At 39.6% G+C, this 27,994-nt stretch overlaps 1 protein-coding gene across 13 annotated transcripts in view; it reads right to left on the bottom strand.

Moving 5' to 3' along the window:
• Nucleotides 1-27,994, bottom strand: part of FSD1L (fibronectin type III and SPRY domain containing 1 like) — a 96,676-nt gene that overhangs the window by 45,351 nt on the left and 23,331 nt on the right. For 10 of the 13 annotated variants that reach the window (XM_008257054.4, XM_008257148.4, XM_070055094.1 and 7 more), the window contains 2 exons: nucleotides 15,437-15,538; nucleotides 2,768-2,790 (listed from right to left, as the gene is read on the bottom strand). In XM_008257054.4, the coding sequence (XP_008255276.1) occupies nucleotides 2,768-2,790; nucleotides 15,437-15,538 (125 nt within the window). The remainder of the gene's footprint in view (nucleotides 1-2,767; nucleotides 2,791-15,436; nucleotides 15,539-27,994) is intronic. The other 3 variants (XM_070055114.1, XM_070055119.1, XM_070055134.1) reach the window with 1 other exon arrangement.

Here is a 27,994-nt window from a genome sequence, read left to right as displayed (position 1 = left end):
CTGTCTTCCAAATAAATAAATAAATCTTTAATAAAATTAAGCCTTCATGAATCATTTTAGATGTGCAATAATGCTGTCATCTTTCTAAAGATTGACATTTTATTTTTAAACTGAATATATAGATTAATGTTACTCAAAGTCCTAATTAAGAATCTAAAACTCACAAATGATTCTCTAATACAGATTTCAGGTGGTTAGCTATACTTTAACTCATTTTAACTTTCTGGATATTTCAAATACAAATTCAATTCAAGGATTCCTTCCTCCTAGTCTTATTTTTGTAAACAGAAAATAACTACAAAACATACAAGCTCATTTAATTTCCTCAAATTACCTAATTAACTTGACTTTTACCTTCATGTTCCCTCTCTTCCAAGAACTAATAATTCCTACAATATACAACTAATTAATTTTCAATATTACGAAGTACCCAGAAGTATACACCAGTGATTTTTAAAGATATAGAAATGTGCTATGTATTATCTTCTCATTTCTGCCTTTAGTTTTCTTGCTCTTGTAGTTTCTCTGCCTAACTTCTATGACAGCAAATAATTAATACCGGGTTTTCACAGATATCTGTTAATATCTGATTTCCTACTCACATTCATTATACACTCTGTCTCATGAAATCCATCTCTGCCATTATGTAAGAGAATAATCCTTTCTTCACTTGGTAAAAATAATTATTTTATTATGACCATATGTTTCAATTATTTTTACATTACAAATGACATTGATGGAATCCTAAAAAGCTCACTTCCTGGGAGAGCACCTAAAAACTACATCAAAAATACTTATATGTTATGAAGTTAAAAACTAAGTTTAAAAAATTAAGCCAATGCCAGGCATTTGGCCTAACAGTTAACATGCCCACCTCCCACACTGGAATGCTGGATCTGATTCCTGCCTCTAGCTTCTGTTTCCAGCTTCCTGCCAGGACTCAACTGAGGGATATCAAGTAATGGTGTAAGAAGCTGGGTACCAACTACCTCTGTGGGAAAACTGAGTTGTTAGATCCTGGCTTTGATTCAACCCAGTCTTGGTCACTGTAAGGCATTTGGGGGAATGAAACTGTGGACAGGAACTGCCTCTATTTTGTCTCTGTCTCCTTGTTTCTCAAATAATGAGGGAGAAAAGAAAGCCAAAATGAGAAATGTTCCTCAGGCAAGAAGTAAAAATTCTGTCAGCAGGCACACACAAAGTAAGTGCAGGTTTTGAACAAAACAAATTAAAATACGGTGCCCTGGCAGTAATAAGGAACCCTACCTCTTGTGGTCACCTGGATACTGATGAAATCAAGCCACAAGGCTGGCTTAGAAGAGGAGGCAAAAAAGCCAAGCTTCAGAGAATATGGTCATAAAAGTAAATTCTGACAAACCAATCTGGACAAAGAGAAAGAGGTCAGGGACGAGGACTGGAATCTGTGAAGCAAAGAGCCATACAGAATCTTAAAAGGAGAGAGAAAAGATTTTACAAGGTGTCTCACAGGGTTTTTGGACAGCCCAGAGACTGATGATGAAATAATTTTTAATCTGAAAACCAGGAACCAAGGAAGATGTAGTAGAATAGGTATCTAAACAACAAGTATAATCCACCCAGGGTGGAAGAAGGATTAACTGACAGCAAATTCCATCAGTTACAACTCAAATCTGCTTTATCCAAAAAATTGGCCTAAGCATCTATTCCACACACAGCCAATATTTTTCATCTTCAAACTCACAATCTTCTTTCTACATTCAGTATTTTTAAGACCCACATCTTTACTGCTTGATATGATATACAAAAATATTAAAATTAATATTTGTGTTAAGAATGCTGTGACTACCATGTGAATTTTGCCACTGCTCAAATAAAAGACTATAGGAAAACACAGAATTGAAGTTTTCAGTCAAGATTAACAGTAGAGATGCTAGTTTACACATAATAATAATGAATATTTTATGAATTGTGTGATAAAGAATAATTTAATCTAGGATTCAGAGTGGTGCTTTGTATAACAACATCTTTCAGAGAAACTAATGATCTTCAGATGGAAAAAAGCTTAAGTTTCAATCCTCAGTGACTAGACAGGTCAAACCTGTTCCTTCTGTGTTCACATAATCCAAATATTCCAGCAGCTCCTTCAGAATTATACTGTACTCATTACAGTAAGCACTAAATTCCCTTTCTTTATTCTGGTTCTATCAACTAGAAAGACTTTAAAGTCAAAATCTTTAATAATTTTCTTTAATTTTCTCCTTCCACAGAATATAAATCAGAAGAGTGGTGGCATTAGAAATAGAAAGAGATGGCACCAGGAACAGGATGGAATGAGAATACAAAGGTGTTAAACAGGAGGGCAGTGAAATAGGAGAGCTTTAGCTCTTGAGGACTATTCAAAATGCTAAGACTTCTCATAAAATGAGAACATATATTTAAATTTAAGCAACAAAAAATACATTACAAAATATATATTTAAATTTATTCAAAACAGTTCCTTCTCCAGCAGTACAACTAATTAAGAACTGTTCTAAAACTAAAGCTAACTATATTATTGTACCAGAAATGAAATTCCTTTGTAACTATGTAATTGTCCACAACTATGCTTTTAAAAAATAACATTGATAAACTAGTTATGCCAAGAAGATGTACAGCATTTTATTTATTTTGTACTTGGCCATTAGGCATTTTTATTTCAACCAACGAGATTCTAACAAAAACTGTTTCTGAATTTCATTTCTGATTTCACTATTGATACTTAAATAAAAATGCATGTTTTATACCATACCTATCCTTGATCTGTCTGGCAGCCTTGGAGCAAATCAGGGAGAAGAGAAAGAAGGTAGTTAGTGCTTTTCATGCAAGTTTCAATGGCAGTGACATGCAAGAAAAGTTAGGATATAAACCCTGCAACAGATTAGTTCATATTCACCAACAGGTAAATTACAGGAAATCTGCATAGTTGACATAAGGTTGCATAATGTGATGTTAGAACTATAATAAAATATCCAAACCACATATAAATCACCTTAAAAAGCAAAATTTAATTGTTTGAACTAATTCCAGATGACTATAAATATTTTTCTTACCTTATTATCAAAACATACCTCCCCATTCATTTAGTCAGCTAGAAAAATCAACCTACTGCATGGGATACACATTCTATTTATCCTGATGGTTTTCTCATACATGTCAGATCTGCTCTTGAATTTTTCTTCAGATTTCTTTCACTACTTCATAATGGTTGTTCCAACATTTCTGTACATGCCTTACCAGACAAGAACTTTATTTTCTGAGAGATTGCCTGCTAATACATAAAAACAGGCTACAGTCTACAATACTCTGCTCCAAAGAATGAAGCTGTAATGCTAGAAATTCAGAGACCAGAAAAATACTTCTAGCAGTGGAGTCTTACTCTCATATGATTTCACAGAAGCTGCCAACTTAAACCTATTATACATAAGAAATGACTTCTATTTTCTAAAAAAATTCAAGCACAATCCTAGGAAGGGTACACAGCTACTACTTGGTACTGCACAGCTAGAAAAACACATATAAAACTGTTGTCCTTTTACATTTATAGATAATATAGCATCAAAATTTTTTCTTCTACACTAGTCAGCATAGTTAATATATCTGATGAAGAAAATGCTATTCTGATGTACCCTTTGAACTCAGTACTAGCAAAATACTTGATATATGGTAATGCATAATTATTACATTTAATTGATGTTAATTAAATGTATATACCAATACTTTTGTGACCTCTCCTATTCAGTTTTAACACTGTTTCTACTTTCTATTAGTCATTTTTAGGCCTACCTTAGAATATCTTGGTTTGCGCATCTTTCAACACAAAAGAACAGAACTAAGATTGAACAAATCAGATTCAACAAATCAACTATTCTGAGGGTGCTTCAAAACATTCATGGAAAAATAGAATTAAAAAGTGAGTTTATTTTGGTGAAAATAAACTTTGAAATCACACATATGCAGACATGCAGGGTCTTCAAAAAGTTCATAGAAAAATGGGCAAGCATTGTGGATCAGTGACTTACACCACCATTTCTGACACTCACATCTCATCAGAGTGCCAACTGGAATACTGGCTATTCTGCTTCTGAACCAGTTCCCTTTTAATGTTCCTAGGAAGAAATGGATGATGCCTCAAGTTACTTGAGTTCCTACTACCCATGTGGGAGGCCTGGATGGAGTTCCTGGCTCCCGGTTATAGCTAGGCCTAGTCCCAGCTACGGTGGCCATTTGCGGAGTGATCCAGCAGATGGAAGAGCTCTCTCTTTCTTTATCATTTTACTTTTCAAATAAGTAAATAAATACATCTTTTAAAAAAAGTAAAAAGAAAAATCAGTATTATGAAAAAACTGCATGGATTTCAAAAATTTCTTGCACCAAAATAAACATTTTTTTTTTTTTTTTGACAGGCAGAGTGGACAGTGAGAGAGAGAGACAGACAGAGAAAGGTCTTCCTTTTGCCGTTGGTTCACCCTCCAATGGCCGCCGCGGCCGGCGCACTGCAGCCGGCGCACCGCGCTGATCCGATGGCAGGAGCCAGGAGCCAGGTGCTTTTCCTGGTCTCCCATGAGGTGCAGGGCCCAAGCACCTGGGCCATCCTTCACTGCACTCCCTGGCCACAGCAGAGAGCTGGCCTGGAAGAGGGGCAACCGGGACAGAATCCGGCGCCCCAACTGGGACTAGAACCTGGTGTGCCGGCGCCGCTAGGCGGAGGATTAGCCTAGTAAGCCGCGGCGCCGGCCCAAAATAAACATTTTAATTTCACTTATTCATGAACTTTTTCAAGTACCCTCGTGTTACATAATTCCAGAACTCTAATTAGAAAACAGATTAACTATTTTTTAAAATTTTTTTCTCCCTAAGCAGAAAGTTGTCCAAAAAATACACATTACTATAGCTTGATACCTGTGAGTTTCAATTTCAAGAGTGGTGAGTTATTTCCCAAAAAATCTTTTAGTAAGTATTAACTGATCCAGGATATACCACTGCTTGTCATCAACACATTTACTTGCATGTGCATAATGCACCTGGTGAGTTATGAGGAAGCCTCAGGGAATGACTAGAGGTAGTCTTAGATTCTGGTACTATACATTACCAGAAAGCCTCTTAGAAGCATTAGTTACATTACTTTGCTCACCATCATTGTTTTAATCACTTACTGAAATCCTGTTTGCCAACACTTCATTTCTATTCGTATTAGGAATGGCTCTTCTCACTCTCATATTTCTTCCCACCCTTCCCTCACTTCCCTCATTCCTCCCTCCCTCCATCTCAGTTAACTGTTTGTTTTTTGTTTTTTTGTTTTGTTTTGTTTTGTTTTGTTTTTGCCAGGCAGAGTTAGACAGTGAGAGAAAGAGACAGAGACAGAGTTATAGACAGTGAGAGAGAGACAGAGAAAGGTCCTCCTTCCATTGGTTAATTCTCCAAAAGGCTGCAACGGCCAGAGCTGCGCCGATCCAAAACCAGAAGCCAGGAGTTTCTTCCTGGTCTCCCATGGGGATGCAGGGGCCCAAGGACTTGGGCCATCCTCCACTGCTATCCCAGGCCACAGCAGAGAGCTGGACTGGAAGAGGAGCAACCGAGACTAGAACCCGGCGCCCATTTGGGATGCTGGCGCCGCAGGCAGAGGATTAACCTAGTGAGCCACAGCGCCGGCCCCTATCCTTTAATTTTTAAGTCACAGAAATCTGCCACTGGCAACAAGAATCCTTAAGCAGAACTGTAATAAAAGTATAATGTAGGAATAATCAAAAGTAGTTCTTCATAACTGTCAATTAAATATAAAAAAGTCAAGGGGCCAGCATTGTGGCATGGTGGATTAAGCAGTCGCCTAAGATGCCAGCATCCCATATGAGGGCCAGTTCAAGTCCACTTCCAATTCAGCTCCCTGATAATGCACCTCAGAAGGCAGTGGATGATAGCCCAATACTTGGGGCCATGCCACCTGTGTGGAAGACCCAGATGTAGCTCCTGGATCCTGGCTTGGGTCGGTCCCAGCCCTGGCCATTGGGGTGAATTGGAGAGTGAGTCAATGGTTACCAACAGCTGGAAGATCTCTCCCTTTCTCTCTGTGTTTGTCTCTCCCTCTCTCTGTGTAACTATGCCTTTCAAATAAATAAATAAACCTTAAAAAAAAGTTGGGGTCAGCATTGTGGCATAGTGGGTGAAGTCATCACCTGCAATGCTGGCATCCCATGTTTTGTGTCCTGTTGTTCCATTTCCAATCCAGCTCCCTGCTAATGGCCTGGAGAAGGCAGCAGAAGATGGTCCAAGTGTGTAGGTCCTGCCATGAATGTGGCAAACCCAGATGAAGCTCCTGGCTCCTGGCTTCAGCCAGGCCCAGTTCTGGCCATTGCAGCCATCTGGGGAGTAAACCAGTGGATAGAAGATCTCGATCTCTCTCTGTCTCTGTCTCTGTCTCTCCCTCTCTGTAACTGTCAAATAAATGTATCTTTTAAAAAATTAAAAAAAAAATAAGTCAAACCAGAACTTTTTCCAACCTCCCTCATCTTTGATCTAAAATGAGTGGATGTAATTTTTATAAAGAACGATTATCTTGGGGCCGACAACGTGGCAAAGCGGGTAAAGCCACCGCCTGCAGTGCCAGCATCCTATATGGGTGCCGGTTCAAGTCTGGGCTGCACCTGTGTGGGAGACCTGGAAGAAGCGCTTGGCTCCTGGCTTTGGATCAGCGCAGCTCCAGCCGTTGCAACCAATTGGGGAGTGAACCAGCGGATGGGAGACCTCTCTCTACGCCTCTCCTTCTCTCTCTGTGTAACTCTAAATTTCAAATAAATAAATAAATCTTTAAAACAAACAAACAAAAAGGCCAGTGCCGTGGCTCACTAGGCTAATCCTCCCCCTTGCGGCGCTGGCACACCAGGTTCTAGTCCCGGTCGGGGTGCCGGATTCTGTCCCGGTTGCCCCTCTTCCAGGCCAGCTCTCTGCTTTGGCCCGGTAGTGCAGTGGATGATGGCCCAAGTCCTTGGGCCCTGCACCCCATGGGAGACCAGGGGAGGCACCTGGCTCCTGCCATCGGATCAGCGCGGTGCGCCTGCCGCAGTGCGCTGGCCGCGGCGGCCATTGGAGGGTGAACCAACGGCAAAAGGAAGACCTTTCTCTCTGTCTCTCTCTCACTGTCCACTCTGCCTGTCAAAAAAAAAAAAAAAAAAAAAAAGAACTACTATCTTTGGTGAATTTATCAAGCACTCTGATTTTAAGCATCTTATTGTTTCTATATTTCTTCTTAATATTATTATTTTTCTCTTTTTATACAAAGATAGAGAGAAAATGAGTTTCAAAATGTTATTTTCCTTTAGTAAAAAAAAAAAAAAACCAGCCTTCCAAAAAAAATCCCAAATAGCCTATCAATTGAGGCCATACATTAGAAGTTTTACATTTTCTCTACATAGATTTATCTGCTTATAAAAATAACATTTTTAAAGAGTATAATTTAAAAGGCTTTCTCACACAGCTACAGTAACTAATTTGAAACAAACTTTGAAATACAACACTGCAAATGTCTGCTTTATGACTAAGTACATTTATATAATGGGAGAAGGTATTTCTGTAAGACAAACATACACAAATGAAATAAAGGTAAAAAATTATAGTTTGAGCTATGCTTAACAAACAGCTTTGTTTTTAAAAAGCCTTCAAATCTTGCCGGCGCTGCGGCTCAATAGGCTAATCCTCCACCTAGCGGCGCCGGCACACTGGGTTCTAGTCCTGGTCGGGGCGCCGGATTCTGTCCCAGTTGCCCCTCTTCTAGGCCAGCTCTCTGCTATGGCCAGGGAGTGCAGTGGAGGATAGCCCAAGTGCTTGGGCCCTGCACCCCATGGGAGACCAGGAGAAGCACCTGGCTCCTGCCTTTGGATTAGTGCGGTGCACCGGCCGCAGCGCGCCAGCCGTGGCGGCCATTGGAGGGTGAATCAACGGCAAAGGAAGACCTTTCTCTCTGTTTCTCTCTCACTATACACTATGCCTATCCAAAAAAAAAAAAAAAAAGCCTTCAAATCTCAAATAATCATGTTTTTTTGTTGAAGTCATTCTCTTCTACCAGCATTCCTGGATTAAGCCTAAAGAAATTTTTGCTACTCTGAAAGGAGTGAACTTCTACTCTACTCCTTACTTGTTCCTCCCAATGCCCAGATCCTGCCACACTCTGAATAATATCCTAGTGTGACTACTAACTACATTAGTCTTCCCTTTTCATCTGTGATCAAATGCAGATGAACTGCCTCCTTGTACCTTACTTTGCACCTCTTATTCTATGATAGGCACCTCTAAGCAGGAAACTATTCCCTCCTTCTAATTAGATGACTGGATTATATGAGACAAGAATGGGATGAGGTGGCCAATTAGTTATTCTCACATAGAAATTATTCCACTGGGGGCTGGTATCGTAGCATAGTGAACTAACCCTCTGTTAATGATGCCGGCAACCCTTATGGGTACCAGTTCATATCCTGGCTGCTCCTCTTCTGATCCAGCTCTCTGCTATGGCCTGGGAAAGCAGTGAAAGATGGCCAAAGGCTTGGGAGCCTGCACCTACATGAGGAACCCAGAAGAAGCTCCTGGCTCCTGGCTTCAGATTGGCCCAGCTCCGGCCACTGCAGCCTTTTAGAGAGTGAACGAGTGGATGGAAGACCTTTCTGTCCCTCATTCTATTTGTCTGTAACTCTCAAATAAATAAACAAACAGAAATTATTCCATTGATCTACCTCTTTTCAGAAGTACTGAAGGCCTTTTTATTTATTCTTGCTTATGATGTTTTCCAGATTGATCGATTTTGTTGCAAATGACCAGATCATGATATTTATTTATTTATTTATTTATTTTACTGCTGTGTGGTATTCCAGTGTACATATCCCAAAATTTCTTTATCCAGTCTTTGGCTGATGGGTGCTTAGGGTGATTCCATGTCTTAGCTATTGTGAATTGAGCTGCAATAAGCATGGAGGTGCAGACAGCTCTTTTTGTTTACTGATTTAATTTCCCTTGGATAAATTCCCAGAGGTGGGATGGCTGGGTCAAATGGCTGGTCTATATTCAGATTTTTGAGGTATCTCCATACTGTCTTCCATAGTTCTTTACTAGTTTACATTCTCACCAACAGCGAATTAGGGTACCTTTTTCCCCACATCCTCACCAGCATTTGTTGTTTGTTGATTTCTGTATGAAAGCCATTCTAACAGGGGTGAGGTGAACCTCACAGTGATTTTGATTTGCATTTCCCTGACAGGTGGTGATCCTGAACATTTTTCATATGTCTGTTTGCCATTTGGATTTCTTCTTTGGAAAAATGTCTGTTTAAGTCCTTTGCTCATCTCTTAACTGGGTTGTTTGTTTTGTTGTTTTGAGTTTCTTGATCTCTTTGTAGATTCTGGTTATTAATCCTTTATCAGTTGCATAGTTTGCAAATAATTTCTCCTATTCTGTTTTTGCTTCTTCACTTTCCTGGTTTGTTTGTTTGTTTGCCATAAAGAAAATTCTCAATTTGAGGTAATCCCATTTGTTAATTTTGGCTTTTATTGCCTGTGCCTCTGGGGTCTTTTCCAAGAACTCTTTGCCTATGCCAATGTCTTGCAGGGTCTCCCCAATGTTCTCTATTAACTTAATGGTGTCAGGTTGTAGATTTAGATCTTTAATCCATGTTGAGTGGATTTTTGTGTAAGGTGTAAGGTAGGGGTCTTGCTTCATACTTCTGCATCTGGAAATCCTGTTTTCCCAGCACCATTTGTTGAAGAGGCTATCCTTTCTCCAGGGATTGTTTTTAGCTCCTTGGTCAAATGTAAGTTGGTTGTAGATGCTTGGGTTGATCTCTGGCATTTCCAATCTGTTCCACTGGTCTAGCCATCAATTTTTGTACCACTACCAGGCTGTTTTGAGTATAACTGTCTCATAGTATGTTTTCGTTGTATAAGATTGCTTCAGCTATTTTAGAGGTCTCCTGTGTTTCCAAATGAATTTCAGCATCATTTCTTCCAGATGTGAGAAGAATGTCTTTGGTATTTTGATTGGTATCACACTGAATCTGTAAATTGCTGTCAGAAGAATGGATATTTTGATATCAATTCTCCCAATCCATGAACATGGAAGATTTTCCCATTTTTTGTATCTTCTTCTATTTCTTTCTTTAATGTTTTGTAATTCTCATCTTAGAGATCTCTGACATCCTTGGTTAAATGTATTCCAAGGTATTTGAGGTTTTGTAGCTATTGTGAATGGGGTTGATCTTAGAAGTTCTTTCTCAGCTTTGGCATTGCCTGTGCACACAAAGGCTGCTGATTTTTGTGTACTGACTTTATACCCTGCTACTTTACCAAACTCTTTTATGAGTTCCAACAGTCTCTTAGTGGAGTCTTTTGGATTCCTTATCTATAGAATCATGTCATTTGCAAATACGGATTGTTTGACTTCCTCCTTCCCAATTTGTATCCCTTTCATTTTTTTTCTTGCCTAATGACTCTGGCTAAAACTTCCAGGACATAGTGAATAGCAGTGGTGAGAGTAGGCATCCCTGTCTGGTACCAGATCTCAGTGGGAATGCTTCCAACTTTTCCCCCATTCAATATTATGTTGGCTATGGGTTTGTCTTAAATTGCCTTGATTGTGTTGAGGAATGTTCCTTCTATACCCAAAATGTTTAAAGTTTTCATTATGAATGGGTGCTTTTGTTGTATCCCACAAATTTTGGTATGTTGTATTGTCTTCATTTGTTCACAGAAATTTTTTCGTTTCTCTTTTGATTTCTTCTATGACCCATTGTTCATTCAGAAACATATTGCTCATTTTCCATGTGTTTGCATATGATGCAGGGATTCTTGAGTTGTTGATTTCCAGCTTCGTTGCATTGTGGTCTGAGAAGATGCATGGTATGATTCTGATTTTTTTGAATTTGCTGAGACTCACTTTATGGCCTAGCATCTTTTGTTGGGCTGGGAAAGTACTTACAAATTCTTTCAATTTCTTCTAGTTGTGGAAGATCCTTATTTTTCTTTCATTCATAAATGAGAGTTTTGCAGGATACAGTGCTCTGGGTTAACAGTTTTTTCTCTTAGGACTTAGAATATGTCTCACCATCATCTCCTTGCATGTAGGGTTTGTGATGAGAAGTCCGGAATGAGTCTAATTGCGTTTCTTCTGAATGTGATCTGTCCTTTTTCTCATACATTTTAAGACCTGTTCTTTATGTTTCAATTAGGAGAGTTTTGCTACAATGTGTCGTGGTGAAGTTCTTTTCTGGTTTTGCACACTGGGAGTTTTGTGTGCTTCTTGTACTTGGATGTCTCTTTCTTTCTCCAGATTGTGGAAGTTCTCTGTTATTATTACATTAAGAAGACCTTCTAATTCTTTCTCTCTTCCCACACCTTCCAGAATTCCTAGGATCTGTAAGTTTGGTCATTTGATAGAATCTTGTAAATCTCCAAATGTGATTTTTAAATTCCTAATTTCTTTTTCTTGTATTTGGTCTGACTGTATTCTTTCCAGAAATTTGTCTTCTATTTCTGATATTCTTTCTTCTGTCTCATCTATTTTATGGTTAAGACTTTCTACTGCATTTTTATTTAATCTATTCAATTCTTTATTTCTAGTATTTCATTCTGGCTTCTCTTTAATATCTCAATTTCTTGGGAGCGCTTTTCATTTAGATTGTGAATTTGTTTCTGGTTGCTTCTAAGTAATCTATTCATTTTTTGAATTCCTTTTCTGGCATATCCTTGATCTCCTCTTCTTCAGCTTCATTATTGAAGAGTTGTAGTGTTCCTTTGGGGAGTTCATAGTGTTTTCCTTATTCTTACTCAGGATTTTTCCTTTGTTTTCAGCATTTCTGGTTGATTCTGTCTTTGTGACTTTGTGCTTGTGGCAAGATTTTCCTCTGCTATGAGCCGCTGTGTATCTGTGCTTTGAAAGTGAAAGCACACAGCCCCGCCTCCTGGAGCCCTACTCACTTCTAAATCATGATGGAGGTGGGTATCAGAGCTTTGGTGCACTAAGCCCCACACACTGGGGGGCCAGGCTCGCTTCTCCTTGGTGCGTGAAACAAGCTTGAGTTTTCGATGTTTAGACCTACTCCTTGTTGTACAGCTTGAATGGTGGGGAGGAAATTACTCTGAAATGTTGTGATCCTTGTTCCCAAGCAGGGGGTGTTGTGAGGTGGCCCCAGCAATTGATGAGCATGTGCATGGGAGGCAAATGTAGCAGCCCCCTGCTTGCATTCGAAAATCTAAACAATCAATATGCCTTCTCCCTGGTTGGGGGGAGGGGGGAGACACAGATGGAGGGGCGTGCCCACCCTCTCCATTTCTTCTATAATTTATCTTTCTCCCCACTGAAGCTTCAAACGCAGTTCACCAGCCCCCCACCCCACCCCCCCACCCCCCACCGCTCGCCGCCATCCGCAGCTCCATGGACTCACGATTTCTCACCTGGTTTTCTGGAAGGGGGTGGAGGTGGTGCCAATCTTCTTGTTCAGCATCTCTGCCATGATTTCACTGTGCCTCCACCACTTCCCTTTGGTTTTTGCTCCCTCAGTGTGGACCTACCCAGTCTCTATTGGACTCTTAGGCTTGTCTGCACAAATTTCTCGTGACCCTGTTGCTGGCTTGTATCCCCTTTGCTTATTAACTATTTTGCCCCATGAAAATCGGATTGTCCTGTTGTTACACCACCATATTGGCCTCTCTTTGTCTTTCTGATTTAAGTGGTTTAATACGAGATTTCTGAAAAGAGCATACCTTAAAATAATGACTTCCCCCAGGTAGCTAACTGCTAATCTAATCATTAATGTTCAAAATCATCTCTCCCTCTTCAGTCAGCAATTAGGTCTTTGAGGCAAGACTAAGTCCATGCAGCTGGCTACGAAAGGAAATTTAACTTTGACTTGGAATCAAGCCATTATCTGGATACTAGCTGGAAATACTAAGAAAATAATTGCAGGCTCTCAGTAAATTTCTTGAACAATAAACTTAGATTTCTAGCTAGGAAACACTTGACAATTCATTTTACCAAGTACTGCTGCAGCATGTTGAATGCTAAGTCCAAAATGGTAAAGTAAACGGTCATATTAACAGAATACATTTAAACCACAACATGATCTAATAGAACTTTTCTAATTTACAATGTTTTAGGAATAAGTTTTAAAAGAAAGAAAGCTGGAAAGAACAAAAAGGAGAAAAAGGTAGCATTTGAGAGGAAAGGGAAGAACTCTGTGTCAAAAAGAAAGAGAAACTTAGAAGAAACAAGCTTTTATCACAGCTTTTCCAAGCATCAGTCCCTATTTAAAGGTAAAAGATGATTTTTTAGCACTTGGCTCCACCTTTTGTAGTTTTCCTGTCTTCCTCACCCTGAGGCTGTCAGCTTTTAATTCTTGCTGCCATGACTGTACCTGTTAAAAAACAGCCACCCTACTCCACTAAAAGGTGAATCTGTTGACAAACAGGGAACAGAAAGAAAAATAAAACTAAAAATTTAGCAGTACCATATATAAACAGTCAACAGATTCTGAGAAATTATCATGTGTAGGATTTTAACTCCGGTTTATGAATTCTATGATTTTGATTACTGGGACATCTTTTGCTTTCTGCATCTTTCCTGGCCATGTTCCATATATTTAAGGTTATCACTTTTTTTTTTTTTCTTGACAGGCAGAGTGGACAGTGAGAGAGAGAGACAGAGAGAAAGGTCTTCCTTTGCCGTTGGTTCACCCTCCAATGGCTGCCGCGGCCAGCACACCGCGCTGATCCAATGGCAGGAGCCAGGTACTTATCCTGGTCTCCCATGGGGTGCAGGGCCCAAGGACTTGGGCCATCCTCCACTGCACTCCCTGGCCACAGCAGAGAGCTGGCCTGGAAGAGGGGCAACCGGGACAGAATCCAGTGCCCCGACCGGGACTAGAACCTGGTGTGCCGGCGCCGCAAGGCGGAGGATTAGCCTAGTGAGCCGCGGCGCCGGCCCAGGTTATCACATTTTTAAAAGCAATTTAAGGGGCCAGCGCTGTGCCGTAGTGGGCTAAGCCTCAGTCTGCGGCACCAGCATTCTTTAAGGGCGCCAATTTGTGTCCCAGCTGCTCCTCTTCCAATCTAGATCTCTGCTGTGGCCAGGAAAGAGTAGAAGATGGTCCAAGTGCTTGAGCCCCTGCACCTCCGAGGAAGACCAGAAGAAGCTCCTGCATCCTGGCTTTGGAGTAGCCCAGCTCCAGCCACTGAGGCCATTTGGGGAATGAACCAGTGGATGGAAGACCTTTCTCTCTTTCCTTCTCTGTAACTCTACCTCTCAAATAAATAAACAAAATCCTTTTAGAAAAAGTAATTTAAAGTATGATACCGTTCCCTCATAATTCCTTTATATAGTAAGTCCTACCAAATACAAATATAAATTTCTTTAGGACCCACCTCCAAACTTAAGAATTAACTTGCATACTAGTTTACAGCAAAAGAACTTCTATTAAAAGAAGAAATACTTGTAGATTTTTAAAATTCAGTTTTATAATATTAACATGGAAGGTGGCATACTTGTTAACATACTCATTAAACAACAACTGACATAGTCATATTTTAATAAAACATTCTAATAATTACTTAACCTAAGCAATGGGATATTTGCCACCAATAGTATGTATGTATGTATGCAGCAAGTGCATATATGCATCAAGTGATGCTTTCCTAATTAACTCACAGAAAAGAATACAAAACAGGTTTTTAAATATGCTAATATCAGTATCAATCTTTTTCCTTAGGAAATGTTTGCAAAAAAGTATCACTCAGATGAAGTTCACATGTACCTTTAAAACAGATTACCAGTAAGCGTGTAAGTGAAACAGAAATAACATTTTTATTTACATTGAGTATGAAATAAAAATTAAACTAAAATAATTAACTGGGGCCAGTGTCGTGGTTAAGTCATCACCTACAACATGGCATTCCAAAATCAGAGCTCCAGGTCAATCCCTGGCTTCTCCCATCAAATCCAGCTCTCTGCTAATGTGCCTTCGAGAGACGAGGAAGATAGTTCAAGTAGTTGGGCCCTTGTCACCCATGTGAGAGACTCGGCTGGAGTTCCTGGCTATTGGCTTCCACCTACACCAGTCCTAGCTGTTGCAGCCATTTGTAGAATGAACCAGCAGACAAAAAAATCTCCTTCTCTCTCTTTCACTCTTTCTCTGTCACTTTGCCTTTCAAACAAATAAAATAATTTTTTTTCAAAAGACACAAATAATTTGTTCATAGCCTCAAAATACATACTAAATGTCTGGGTTAAAATAAATGAACAGCTAGCATTTTATTTATCAAAAAACTCCACGACTCTTTTGGTATGAGAAATGACTAAACAAGCCCAAAACTAAGAGTGAATACTTTTTGTTTTAATACTACTTCCATTTTAAATTGTCTTAATGTAGCTTTTTGGTTGGTTGTTTTAGTACCTTTGAAAATTCTTCAGGTTCCTTTATATCTAACGACCTTGTCGCGAACTCTAGTAGTTCTTCAGAGTTCTCCAGGGCATTGTTACATTGGCTAAGCTGACTCTAGAAATAAACAACAATTAAATCATTAAAATGAGGTTTCTTACTGTCATCAAAATCTTCAACTTAAAAATAATAACAATAACTGAACAAAAATATTTCAGTTACTAAGAAATTTTAATTATTTTAATACTTTGTATTTAACCTCTTCTTATGGTTTATCCAAAACAGTTTAACTATATACAAATAAAGATATACTCATAATTTAAAATAAAGCAATTATAAATATCAGAAACCAAATTTAAAGACTGTTCTTGAGCAAAGTAGTCAGAAAACCACATATAATTTTAGGTACCAAAATTATCTATAGAAAATATTCTCTATAATGAAGACTAAATTTCTTTATTTTTAAAAAGACTTATTTATTTATTTATTTATTTATTTGAAAGGCAGAGAGAGAGGGGGAGAGAGAGATCCCCCCAAATAGCCAAATTTGGGGCTGGGCCAGGCAGAAGGCAGGAGCCAGCAGCTTCATCTGGGTCTCCTAAGTGGGTACAGGGGTCTAAGCAATTGGACCACCTTACACTCCTTTCCCAGGCCATTAGCAGAGAGCTGGATCACAAATGGAGTAGCCAGGACTCGAACTGGTACTCATATGAGATCCTAATATTGCCCACAGTGGTTCAAACCCACCGCACCACAACACCCCTGCACCAATCTCAAAGAAGTATAAATTCCTTGTTAATATTTAGCTGTTTATGGGGCCAGCATTGTAGTACAGTGGATTGAGCTATCTCCAAAGTTGGCATCCATATCGGAATGCCAGTACGAAGCTCTGGCTGCTCCAATTCAGATCCATTTCAGACCCTGCTAATGTGCCTGGGAAAGCAGCAGAGAAGAGCCCAAGGACTTGGGCCCCTGCTACCCACATGGGAGACTGGACTGGAGTTTCAGGCTCCTGGTTTTGACCTGGCCCAGCCCAGGCCATGAACCAGAAGATGAAAGATCTCTTTCACTCTGTTATTCTGCCTTAAAAAGATAAGCTTATTTAAGCTGAAGTCTGTGAATCAAACTACAGGTACATCCAATTGAGCATAATGTTAATACTCCACTTAATCACATTCAAGAAAGACATAACACTATAAATACTGATTTATAGTTTCCCAGACTGAATAGCACAGAAATCACAAATTCAAGTACAGGTTGCAATCCTTAATCTGAAAAACCAAAATCTAAAATGCTACAAAAGTCTCAAACATTTGGAACATAATATCAGTGCTCAAAAAGTTTCAAGAGTTTGGATTTTCAGACTGGATATGCTCAACTAGTGAAGACTTATGTAAATATTTCAAAATCTGAAAAACCCCCAAATCTAAAACATTTCTGGTCCCACTCACTTCAGATAAGGGATACTCAGCCTGTACCTAGAATTCAAAAGGAACAAGGAGGAACAAAAGACAGTAGCCATTATAGTTACTCTCTGTTTCATTACTCACATACTAATTCTACCTAACACAATCTTTCCTATTCATCTCTATTATTTGTAGGTCATTTGAGAAGACTATTACCTTCAAGCAAGAAACAGACCCATTTGTTAGATTTTAAATGTATCTAAGATTCTTCTTCAGATATTCATGAAAATCTATTCCATATTCAAGTCTACTTATTTTCTTCTTAAGTTTAGCAATAAGGATAAACAATAGCTCATTTTACTGATTTATGATGTGTTCTATATTTTTAATCAGGAGAAGTAGAACAATTCAGTCACATCCTGAGTTAAAACTGGTTTTCACGTGTTAATTTAAAATTCTGAAAACAATTTCACAAAAGTACTACTCCTATGAGTACAGGTCTCATGATTTCCCAGCAAGAATTAACAAGTCACCACTTAAAACACTCCATTTGTAGATATACTTTCTGAAAGGGTTAGGCAAAAGTAATGAAAACACAAAACAGGATCAATGAGGCAGATAAAGTCAATTTAATATTAGCATCAAAAATATGAAGTTTGGAGCTGGTGCTGTGGTACAGTAGGTTAATCCTCTGCCTACAGGGCCAGCATCCCATATGGGCGCTGTTTCTAGTCCCAGCTCTCCTCTTTTGATCCAGCTCTCTGCTATGGCCTGGGAAAGCAGTAGAAGATGGCCCAAGGCCTTGGGCCCCTGCACCTGCATGGGAGACCCAGAAGATGCTCCAGGCTTCAGATTGGCACAGCTCTGGCCGTTGCAGCCATTTGGGGAGTGAACCATCGGACAGAAGACCTTTCTCTCTGTCTCTCCTTCTCACTGTCTGTAACTACATCTCAAATACATAAATAAATAAATAAAAACATTTCAAAAATATGAAGAAAAATTATATATAAAGAGATTATTACAAATAAAAGAGTCCTGGAACTGTTTCAAATACAGTTGTCCCACCATGTCAGAACTAAAGAAAAATGTTAAACTGGGAACTGTTTCAATTTTCTACTTAAAAATTTATCTTCTTGCTGTATAGAGAAAGACCACAGGGCTTAGCAAATAAAAAAAAGTGGAAGGGAGCAATTTGAAATAAAAGTTTGAGAGAAAATAATATTTTAAAAAAATTCTACGAGTTTTTCTTAAAAGCAAGAGCAAAATAAAAAGGGAGATGTGGACATCTGGCTCAGTGGCTTAGATACCACGTAAGATGTCTGTATCCCATATCAGAGTGCTTGGGTTTGAGTCCTGGCTCCAGTTTCCTACAAATGTGCACCCTGGGAAGCAGCAGGAAATGGCTCAAGTACTTGGATCTGCCAATATAGAAGACCTGGAGTGAGTCCCAGGCTCCTGGCTTTGGCCTTGCCCAGTCCCACCTGTTGTGGGTTTTGGGGAGTGAACAAGAGGATGGAAGAGCTCTGTCTGTATTTCAAATAAAAATAATTAAGTATTTTCAAAAGGGGAGAGGGTAATATAATTTATAATTTATATATATAATTTAATTTAAAGAGCATTAATTTACCAATTATTCATAGAAATTATGAATGATTTTGTGAATTTAAAGAACAGAGATTCTCTATAACCTACAATTCATACACAATGTTGATGACATTGCAGGCAGTGGCTTAACCCATTGTGCCACAATGCCAGCCCTAAGGACTTTTGATCTTTGTTTCAACAAATTAACTGTCTCTCCCTTTCTTTCCTTTATTAAAAATTCCCTGCTCAAATCTCTTCAACCCAGCTTTGAAAGAACTGCTTCTGATTTTTTAGATTTTTATTTATTTGAGAAGCAGAGAGGCAGAGAGAGAAACAGAGTTCCCATCTGCTGGTTCACTCCCCAGATGCCCAGGAACTGGAAACTCAATTGAGTTTTCCCCCATGGGTGACAAGGACATAATTACTTGAGCCATAACCTACTATCTCCCAGGATGTGCATTAGCAGGAGGCTGGAATCAGGAGTGGAGCCAAGACTTGAAGCAGATACTTCAACATGGGATGCAGTAGACCCAACCACCATTTAAACACTGAGCCAAATGCATGCCCTAGAACTGCTTCATAAGTCAATTCTCTTCCTGACTCTTCTGAATTATGTACAGCTGTAAAATGCTTACAGCATTAAACATTTGCGGGGCCAGTGCTGTGGCTTAGTGGGTTAAGCCTCCACCTGAGGCACCAGCATCCCATATGGGAGCCAGTTCATGTGTCGGCTGCTCCTCTTCTGATCCAGCTCCCTGTTGATGGTCTAGGAAACAGTGAAAGATGGCCCAACTGCTTGAGTCCCCTGCACCCACGTGGGAGACCTGGAAGAAGCTTCTGGATCCTGGCTTTGGATTGGCCCAGCTATGGCTGTTGCAGCTATTTGGGGAATGAACCAGCAGATGGAAGACCCCCCTCCTCTATACCTATGCCTTCTCAAATAATATAAATCTTTTTTTAAAAAAATTATTATTAAATCAGATATTTATGTACTGTACATTTTTGCTTATCCTTATAAATCTAATCTCTGTGATAAAAGATCTGATTTTCCTTGTTTTTGCACTTCTTTCAAATTATATTCCACTAGAATGTGAAATCCACAAGCTGTTTTTTTCCATATTATACCCAAGATCCATCACAGTAGTTGTTTTAACGGAATTACTCAAATTTCACTGAATGAATGCATCAAACAGTGGATCTGATAATCAAGTATCATCACTGATTTATCCTATAAATTGTGCTGAGTGACATTTTAAACTACATTTTTAAATATAAATTTTAAACATTAAGATGTAAAACACTTTAAAGGTTTGTCAAATTCCTTTACAGATTGGATCCAAGATGATTAAACAGAAAGGCCCTGAACTCTCCAAAGAAGAACCAGAAAAACAAAAAGAGCTGCATTTCCAAGAGGCTGTCTGAAGGTAAACTTCAGTAAGGAAGTAACGAGGACTCTAAAATGCACAGAGAATCTGAAAGCCAGCAATGACAGAGGAACAAAGCACAAGGCAGCTCCCACCCTGGCTCCTGAGCCAGGCAGACTCCATCTTTTTGAGGAAAGATAAGCAGAAAGCTCCACAACCCCAGCCATGGCCACGCCCAGCAGCACTAACTGCAAGAGAATCCTATGGTCCTCAATGGCTTTAAATTCAGTCTAGAAAGTTAACTGGAGTCTGAACTACTGCTTTGTTCCTAAAAAGGAACCCACAGTCCTCCCTCTACTGAAAAAGTCTCAGATGCAAGCTACTGTGGAACAGCCACTGCTAAACTGTCTTAGGAGACAGCAAGTAGCCCATCAATACCAGAAAGTCTCAGAGCTGGAACCCAAGAACTTCACTGGGCAGAGAATGCCTCTCTGCATTCCATAACTGTGGAACTGCTGGGTATAATCCCCAGAACCTTGCTCCCTTATCCTGTGCAATCTAGAGAAGAACCCTCTGCTTCTTGGGGCTCAACAACCCACACACAAGCCTAGATGATGAGATCTGAACAAGTCTGCTTCTGCACTCTTAGCATAGAGTGCTGGGTGACCAGGGCAAAAGCCCCATGTCACCCTTGCATGCCAGGTATGAAGTACAGGCGGTTCCTTCTGTGTCCTGCAACTTTGGGACTATGGCTATTGGTGCTACAATCCTTGTAGTAACATGCACTCACCAGTGGGAAGTGGGGAAGGGGGCGTGGCTATTCACATTCCTCCACTACAGGTGGGAGGCTGCCAGGTCCACAGTTCCCAACATAACCAGCATTTGATCTGTGAGACATGGGTAAGGACCTCATTGCATCCTGCAGCTCTAGGACTCTGACTGTTGTTACTCTTAAGACTTAGGGACACGGGCAGTCCCCTTTGAGGCCTGGGGAAGACCCTATTTGCATTCCTAGGCTCTAGAACTGCATGATCCCCAGGATAACATGCACTCGCCATGTGGGACCTGGATAAGGTATCCTTTGAGTACTGCAGCTCTGAGACTGGGACTGTCTGAGCTTTAGTCCAAAGAGTCACCCGAGTTCACCCTGAGTGACCTGGGTAAGAACCCCACTACATCCTAAAGCTCAGAATCTGTGACAGCTTTTTCTGTAAGTCCCAAGGACATCTGTGTTAGCCAGTGGGGCCTGAGGGAAACCCTACCCGCATCCCACAGATCCAGGCTTGCATTAGCTAGTACACAATCCTCACCTCAGCATAACCTGTGATCAACCTGTGGGACCTGGGTAGTCTCCATTGCATCCTGTAACTCTGCAACTGTGACTGTTGGCTCTATAGGTCCCAGCAACACTTGTGCTTGACCTGTGGAACCAGGACAATGCTCCATCTCCATTCTACTATTGCAGACCCACAGATAACAAGGCACAATCCCCCGCATAACCCACGCTTTTCCCATGGAACTTGACAGGGTACCATTCATAACCTGCAGTTCCAAGACTGTGACTATTAGTACTGCATTCCTCCGAGTAACCAGAACCCACCCTATGGGACCTAAGGAATATTATACCTGGATTCCATTACTCCACGCCTACACCTGCCAGAGCACAATCCCCAACATAACCCATGTTCAGCCCTTGGGACTTGAGTAAAGTCCCCATCACATCCTCTAGTGCTGGGACTAGGGATTTTAGAGCTGTAAGTCCCAGAATCACCACACCTACACAGCATGATCTAAGAAAGGTCTCGTTCACATCAGACAGTTCTAGGGCCAGGGCTATTGGTGCCACAAGCTCCAGCATCACTCAGGCTCACCTGGCAAGAAAAAGGACAGCCTTTTCTGGACCCCAAAGAACCAGAAACATGGCTACTGCCATCCATCACAAACCCTAGTGTGATGTGCACCAAACTCTCTAGGGCTTGATGACAAGCATCTTTGGAAGCCTGCCTCTACTATCCCCACAAACTGCTACCAACTAGACAATTGTGGCAATCCTAGACATTGCTGACATAGATTTGTTGCTGAAGAAATCATTCACAAGTTAAACTTCTAGGATTACCTAGAGCCAAAGCCAAAACAACTATGACTGACACCCCACATTTCATCTGAACAAGTCTTTTCCAAGGAAACTTACTCCATAAAGAAGTAACTGTTAAGCAAAATGTGTGAATATCAACATAAGAATATAGGAAACATGAAAAATCAAGGAAGCATGACACCTCCAAATAGTTCTCAACAGTTCTGGAATGAACCATATTTGAAGGAAATCTATGAAAAAATGAAAAAAGAATTCAAAATAATGCTGCTAAGGAAATTCAATGATGGGACGGCATGTGGCATAGCAGGTAAAGCTGCTGCCTGCAGTGCCAGCATCCCATATGGCTGCCAGTTCGAGTCCCAGCTGCTCCACTTCCAATCCAGCTCTCTGCTCTCATCTGGAAAAGTGGTGGTAGATGGCCCAAGTTCTTGGGCCCCTGCACCCACATGGGAGACCAGGAAGAAGCTGCTGGTTCCTGGCTTCGGGTCGGCAGAGCTCCAGCTATTATGGCCAACTGGGGAGTGAACTAGCAGAGGAAAGACTTCCTTCTTTCTTTCTCTCTCTCTCTCTCTCTCTCTCTCTCTGCCTCTCCTTCTCTGTGTAACTCTTTCAAATAAATAATTCTTTAAAAAAAAAAAAAAAGAAATTCAGGCCGGCGCCGCGGCTCACTAGGCTAATCCTCCGTCTAGCGGTGCCGGCACACCGGGTTCTAGTCCCAGTCGGGGCACCGGATTCTGTCCCGGTTGCCCCTCTTCCAGGCCAGCTCTCTGCTGTGGCCAGGGAGTGCAGTGGAGGATGGCCCAAGTGCTTGGGCCCTGCACCCCATGGGAGACCAGGAAAAGCACCTGGCTCCTGGCTCCTGCCATTGGATCAGCACGGTGCGCCAGTCGCAGCGCGCCAGCCGCGGCGGCCATTGGAGGGTGAACCAACGGCAAAGGAAGACCTTTCTCTCTGTCTCTCTCTCTCACTGTCCACTCTGCCTGTCAAAAAAAAAGAAAAAAAAGAAAGAAATTCAATGAGATGCAAGAGAATACAGACAGGAAATGAGGAAAACAATGCATGATAGGAATGAGAAATACAACAGAGACAGAAATCATTAAAAAGAATCCATCGAAATTTTGGAGCTGAAAACTTCAAACAATGAAAAAAAAAATACAATTGAGAGCTTCAACAAAATAGACCACACTGAAGAATTTCTAACTTGAGGAAGACACTTTCTAAATAACCCAGTGAGACAAAAATAAAGACAAAAGAATTAAAAAGAACACTTCAGGGGCCGGTGCTGAGGCAGAGTATGTTAAGCCTCCGCCTGCAGTGCTGGCATTCCATATGGGTGCCAGTTCATGTCCCAGCTGCTCCTTTTCTGATCTAGTTCTCTGCTAATGGCCTGGGAAAGCAGTGGAAAATGGCCCAAAGCTTGGGCCCCTGCACTCACGTGGGAGACCTAGAAGAAACTCCCAGATCCTGGCTTCAGATAGGCCCAGCTCCAGCTGTTATGATGGACATTTGAGTAGTGAACCAGCGGATGGAAGGACTTCTCTCTCTGTCTCTCCTTCTCTCTGTCCATAACTCTGTCTCTCAAATAAATAAATAAATAAATCTTTAAAAAAGAAAGAAAGCTTAAGAGATACATAGGGATACCATTAAGTGAACAAGTATTCATATTCTGAAGAAGAAAAGAAGGAAAAAGGCATCAAGAACCTATTGAATGAAACAAGAATTGAAACCTTCCTAAGTTTTGAAATAGACATGCACATCTAAATACAGGAAGCTCAAAGGGCCTCAACCAGAGCCAACTAAAAAAGACACTATGCAAGGCATAATACAGTCATATTGTCAAAAAGTCAAGGACAATGAGACAATCCTAAAGGCAGTAGAGAAAAAACATCAAGTTACATATAAAGGAAAATCCATCTGACTAACAGGAGACCTCTCAGCAGAAACCTTACAGGCCAGAAGAGAATCAGATGATATACTCAAGATATTGAATGAAAAAAAAAAAAAAAAAACTTCCAATCAAGAATATTATATCAAGTGAAGTTATCCTTTATAAGTGAACAAGAAAGAACAGATTTTCCAGAAAAATAAAAACTATAAATATGCATCACCACCAAACAGACCAGGCCAATAAGAAATTCTGAAAAGTCATATATTAGAAGTAAAAAGATCATAACAACCACCATGAAAACATACAGCACAAAATTCACTGAGTACACACACAAAAAGAGAAAGAGAAAAGGAATCCAACTGCTTGATGATGAAACTCTACCAAAACACAAAGAGAGGCAGAAAGAAATGAGGAATATAAAAGCAATCATAAGCAACCAAAAAAATTACAGGAGTTAGTTCTTACCTATCAGTATTAACCTTGAAGACAAATGGATTAAATTCCCCAGTCAGTAGATAAAGGTTGATCAAATGGATAAAAAAAAAAAAAAAAGAAGACCCAACTATACGCTGCCAACAAGAAACTTACTTCACAAGTAAAGATACAGACTGAAATGCAGTCTGTATGTAGACTGAAAAAGTAAAGTGTTGGAAAAATATGATACCATGCACATGGAAACCAAAAATGAGATGTAGTAGCTACATTCCTATCAGATAAAACAGATTTTAAAAAAAACTGGAAAAAGAGACAAAGGACATTTCATAGTATTAAGAGAACCAATTCAGCAAGAAGATATAGCAACCATAAATATATACACACCTTTAACTACCCACACATATAAAGCAAATATTATTAGATCTAAAGGAAAAAAAAAAACAGACTCCAAAATAATAACAATGGGGAGACTTTAACACCTAAATACAATAGTGAGGGATATAAACTTAATATTGGGGGACTTCACCCAGAAAGAAAATCAACAAAGATACATCAGAGTTGCTCCAATATGGGAAGCAGTCCATACAGTAGATTCATAAAATGACAATCACTTTAAGTAGCACTCTGAACTCAGAATCAGCCCTTAAGGTATTCTGGTCTGGCTGAAAAGCCCACAAGAGCATTTCAGGCATGGAAAGCCAACACACAGTGGCAAAAATGTCCTACATGAATGACCCTATGAGTGAAACACCCATGGAAAGAAGTAGTCATCAAAGAAGTATGTACTTTTCTCAGAAGGGAGGAGAGAACTTTCACTTTGCTTATGGCCTTGTCTAAATACTGACAGAGCTTGTGGACTCAAAAGGCTTCCATAGAGTAGGCAGCTCATGTCAAGAGCCTCAGGTGATTACTGACAACATACATAGGAGTGTTAACTGTTAAATTAACAACAGGAGTCACTGTGCACTAACTTCCCATGCAGGACCTCTGCCCTTAAAGAACTGTATCAGGAGAGCTAGCAGTAAAACTTGTTTTCAAAGAGTTATTCCATTTTAGTGTATTAAGAGGAGGATATTCTTAGGTCTCATAAGTTCTAGTTATGCCAAAGAGTCCAACTCTAAAGCTTGTTTTCTTAGGTGCTTCTGTAATTAATGATAAAACATGTTCCCAAAGACTTAGTTTCTTTTAATGTATTAAGTAGAGGATATTCTTTTGTCTCATATGTTACAGTTATGTCTAAGTGCTCACAAAAGATGCATCATTCTTGGGTGCTTCTTTAAAGTTAATTAAGTTTCTAAAAAAAAAAAAGTGAAATTAACTTCAGAATGCAATGACTTTCAACAGCCCTTGCTCGACTCTTGAGAAAATCTTTTTTTTCTTTTTTCTTTTCTTTTCCCTTTTTTAATAGAAATTGTTGAATTCTTTACTTACTATAGACTTAATTTTTGGTGTATAAAGTTGACTGAAAATAGATCTTAGTATAAAATACAACTGGGAATAGGAGAGGGAAGAAGAAGAGGGGTGGGAGTGTGGGTAGGTATGGTGGAAGAATCACTATATTCCTAAAGTTGTACTTATGAAATGAATGAAGTTTGTATTCCTTAAATAAAAATTACTTTGGAAAAAAATACTGAAAAGGATGGAACTCTGACAAACCCTTTATATGAGGCCATTGTTATTCTGATACCAAACCAGACAAAACTAAAAACTACAGAAAAATATCCTTGATGAACACAGATGCAAAAATTTTTAACAAAATATTAGCAAATCAAATCCAATGCTACATCAGAATGATCATGTATCATGATCAAATGAAATTTATCCCAGGAATACAAGGGTAATTTAGCACTCACAGATCATAGGTTCCCTTCATAATAAAAACTTTTAACAATTTAGGTACAGAAGGGACATATCTTAGAATAATAAAGGCTATATGTCACAAATACATAGTCAATATCATACTGACTAGGGGAAAGCTAAAAATATTTCCCCACAGATCTGGAACAAGACAAGGATATTAACTTTTCCCACTACTATTCAATATAGTGCTAGAAGTGTTAGCAATAGGAAATAGCATAAAAAGAAATAAAGGGTATAGAATTAGGAAAGAATAAGTCAAAATACCTATGTTTGCAGATGACATGATTTTTTACATGGAAAAATCTAGGCAATCTAGCAAACAGTTGTTAAAAGTCACAGTATACAAAACTACATGCGAAAAAAGATAGCACATTTACAGGCCAATAATGCCTTTGCTGAAAGATAAATCAAGAAAGAAATCCCAGGGGCTGCTGTTGTGGTATAGTGGGTAAAGCCACTGCCTGCGATGCTAGCATCTCATATGGGTACCCATTCATGTTTCAGCTGCTCCACTTCTAATCCAGCTCCCTAATGGCCTGGGAAAGGCAGTGGAAGTCACTGCCACCCCATAGGAGACCTGGAGGAACTCTGCCTTGGCCATTGCCGCATATTAACCAGTGGATGGAAAACTTCTTCTTTCTCTCTCTCTTGTCTTCCTCCACCCCTCTCCCCCTCTCTCTGAACTGACTTTCAAATAAATAAATCTTCACAAAAAAGAAATCCCATTCACAATAGCTACAAAAAAAGTAAATACTTATGAAGAAATTTAACCAAAGATGTGAAAGACCTATACTATAAAAATTATAAAACTTGATAAAAGAAGTCAAGGACACACAAAAAATAGAAAGATATTTCTTGTTCATGGATTGGAATAATTAATAGCATTATAGTGTCGATACCATGTAAACCAGTCTATAGATTCAATGCAATTGCTATCAAAATACCGATGACATTTTCTTTGCATAATTAGAAAAAAAAATCCTAAAATTCATATGGAACCACAAAAAACCTAGGGTAGCCAAAACAATGCTGAGAAAAAAAAATCAAGCTTAAGGCATCACATTACCTGATTTCAAAGCTTACTACAATGTTACAGTAATTAAAACAGCATAGTGGGGCCAGCACTGTGGTGTACTGGGTAAAGCTGCTACCTGCAGTGCCAGCATCCCATATGGGTGCCGGTTCAAGACCTGGCTGCTCCACTTCGGATCCAGTTTTCTGTTATAGCATGAGAAAGCAGAAGATGGCTCAAATGCTTGGGCCCCTGCACCTACATGGAAGACCCAGAAGAAGCTCCTGGCTCCTGGCTTCAGATTGGCCCAGCTCTGACCTTTGTGGCTATTTAAGGAGTAAACCAGCGAATGGAAGATTTCTCTCTCTCTCTCTACCCATGCCTTTTTGTAACTCTGCCTTTCAAATAAATAAATAAATCTTAAAAAAAGAAAAACAGCACGGCACTGGAATAAAAACCAACACTTAGATCAATGGAATAGAACAGAGAGCCCAGAAATTAACCCATTACATACAGCAAATTGATTTTTGACAAAGGTACCGAGAACATACATTGGAGAAAGGATAGTGGGAACAGTGCTGATAAAACTGGATACATGTGTAGAAGAATGAAATTGGATCCCTACCTCTTACCAAATAGAAAAACCAACTCAAGATGTGTCAAAAACCTTAACATAAGACCTGAAACTATGAAATTCCTAGAAGAAAATATAAGAGAACATTCTAAGACACTGGTTTATATAAAATTGGATTATATAAAACTCACAATGCTTTTGCACAGCAAAGGAAACAATCAATAAAATCAGAGAAAATATTTGCAAGCTACTTAACCAAGAAATGATTAATATTCAGAATATATCAGGAACTCAAAAAACTCAACAACAACAACAACGAAAAATCTAGTTAGGAAATGGGAAAAGGACCTGAATA

This window comes from Oryctolagus cuniculus, chromosome 1, assembly GCF_964237555.1.
Source record: "Oryctolagus cuniculus chromosome 1, mOryCun1.1, whole genome shotgun sequence".
NCBI classification, from domain to species: Eukaryota; Metazoa; Chordata; class Mammalia; order Lagomorpha; family Leporidae; genus Oryctolagus; species Oryctolagus cuniculus.
This window is presented reverse-complemented; position numbering and strand designations above follow the sequence as displayed.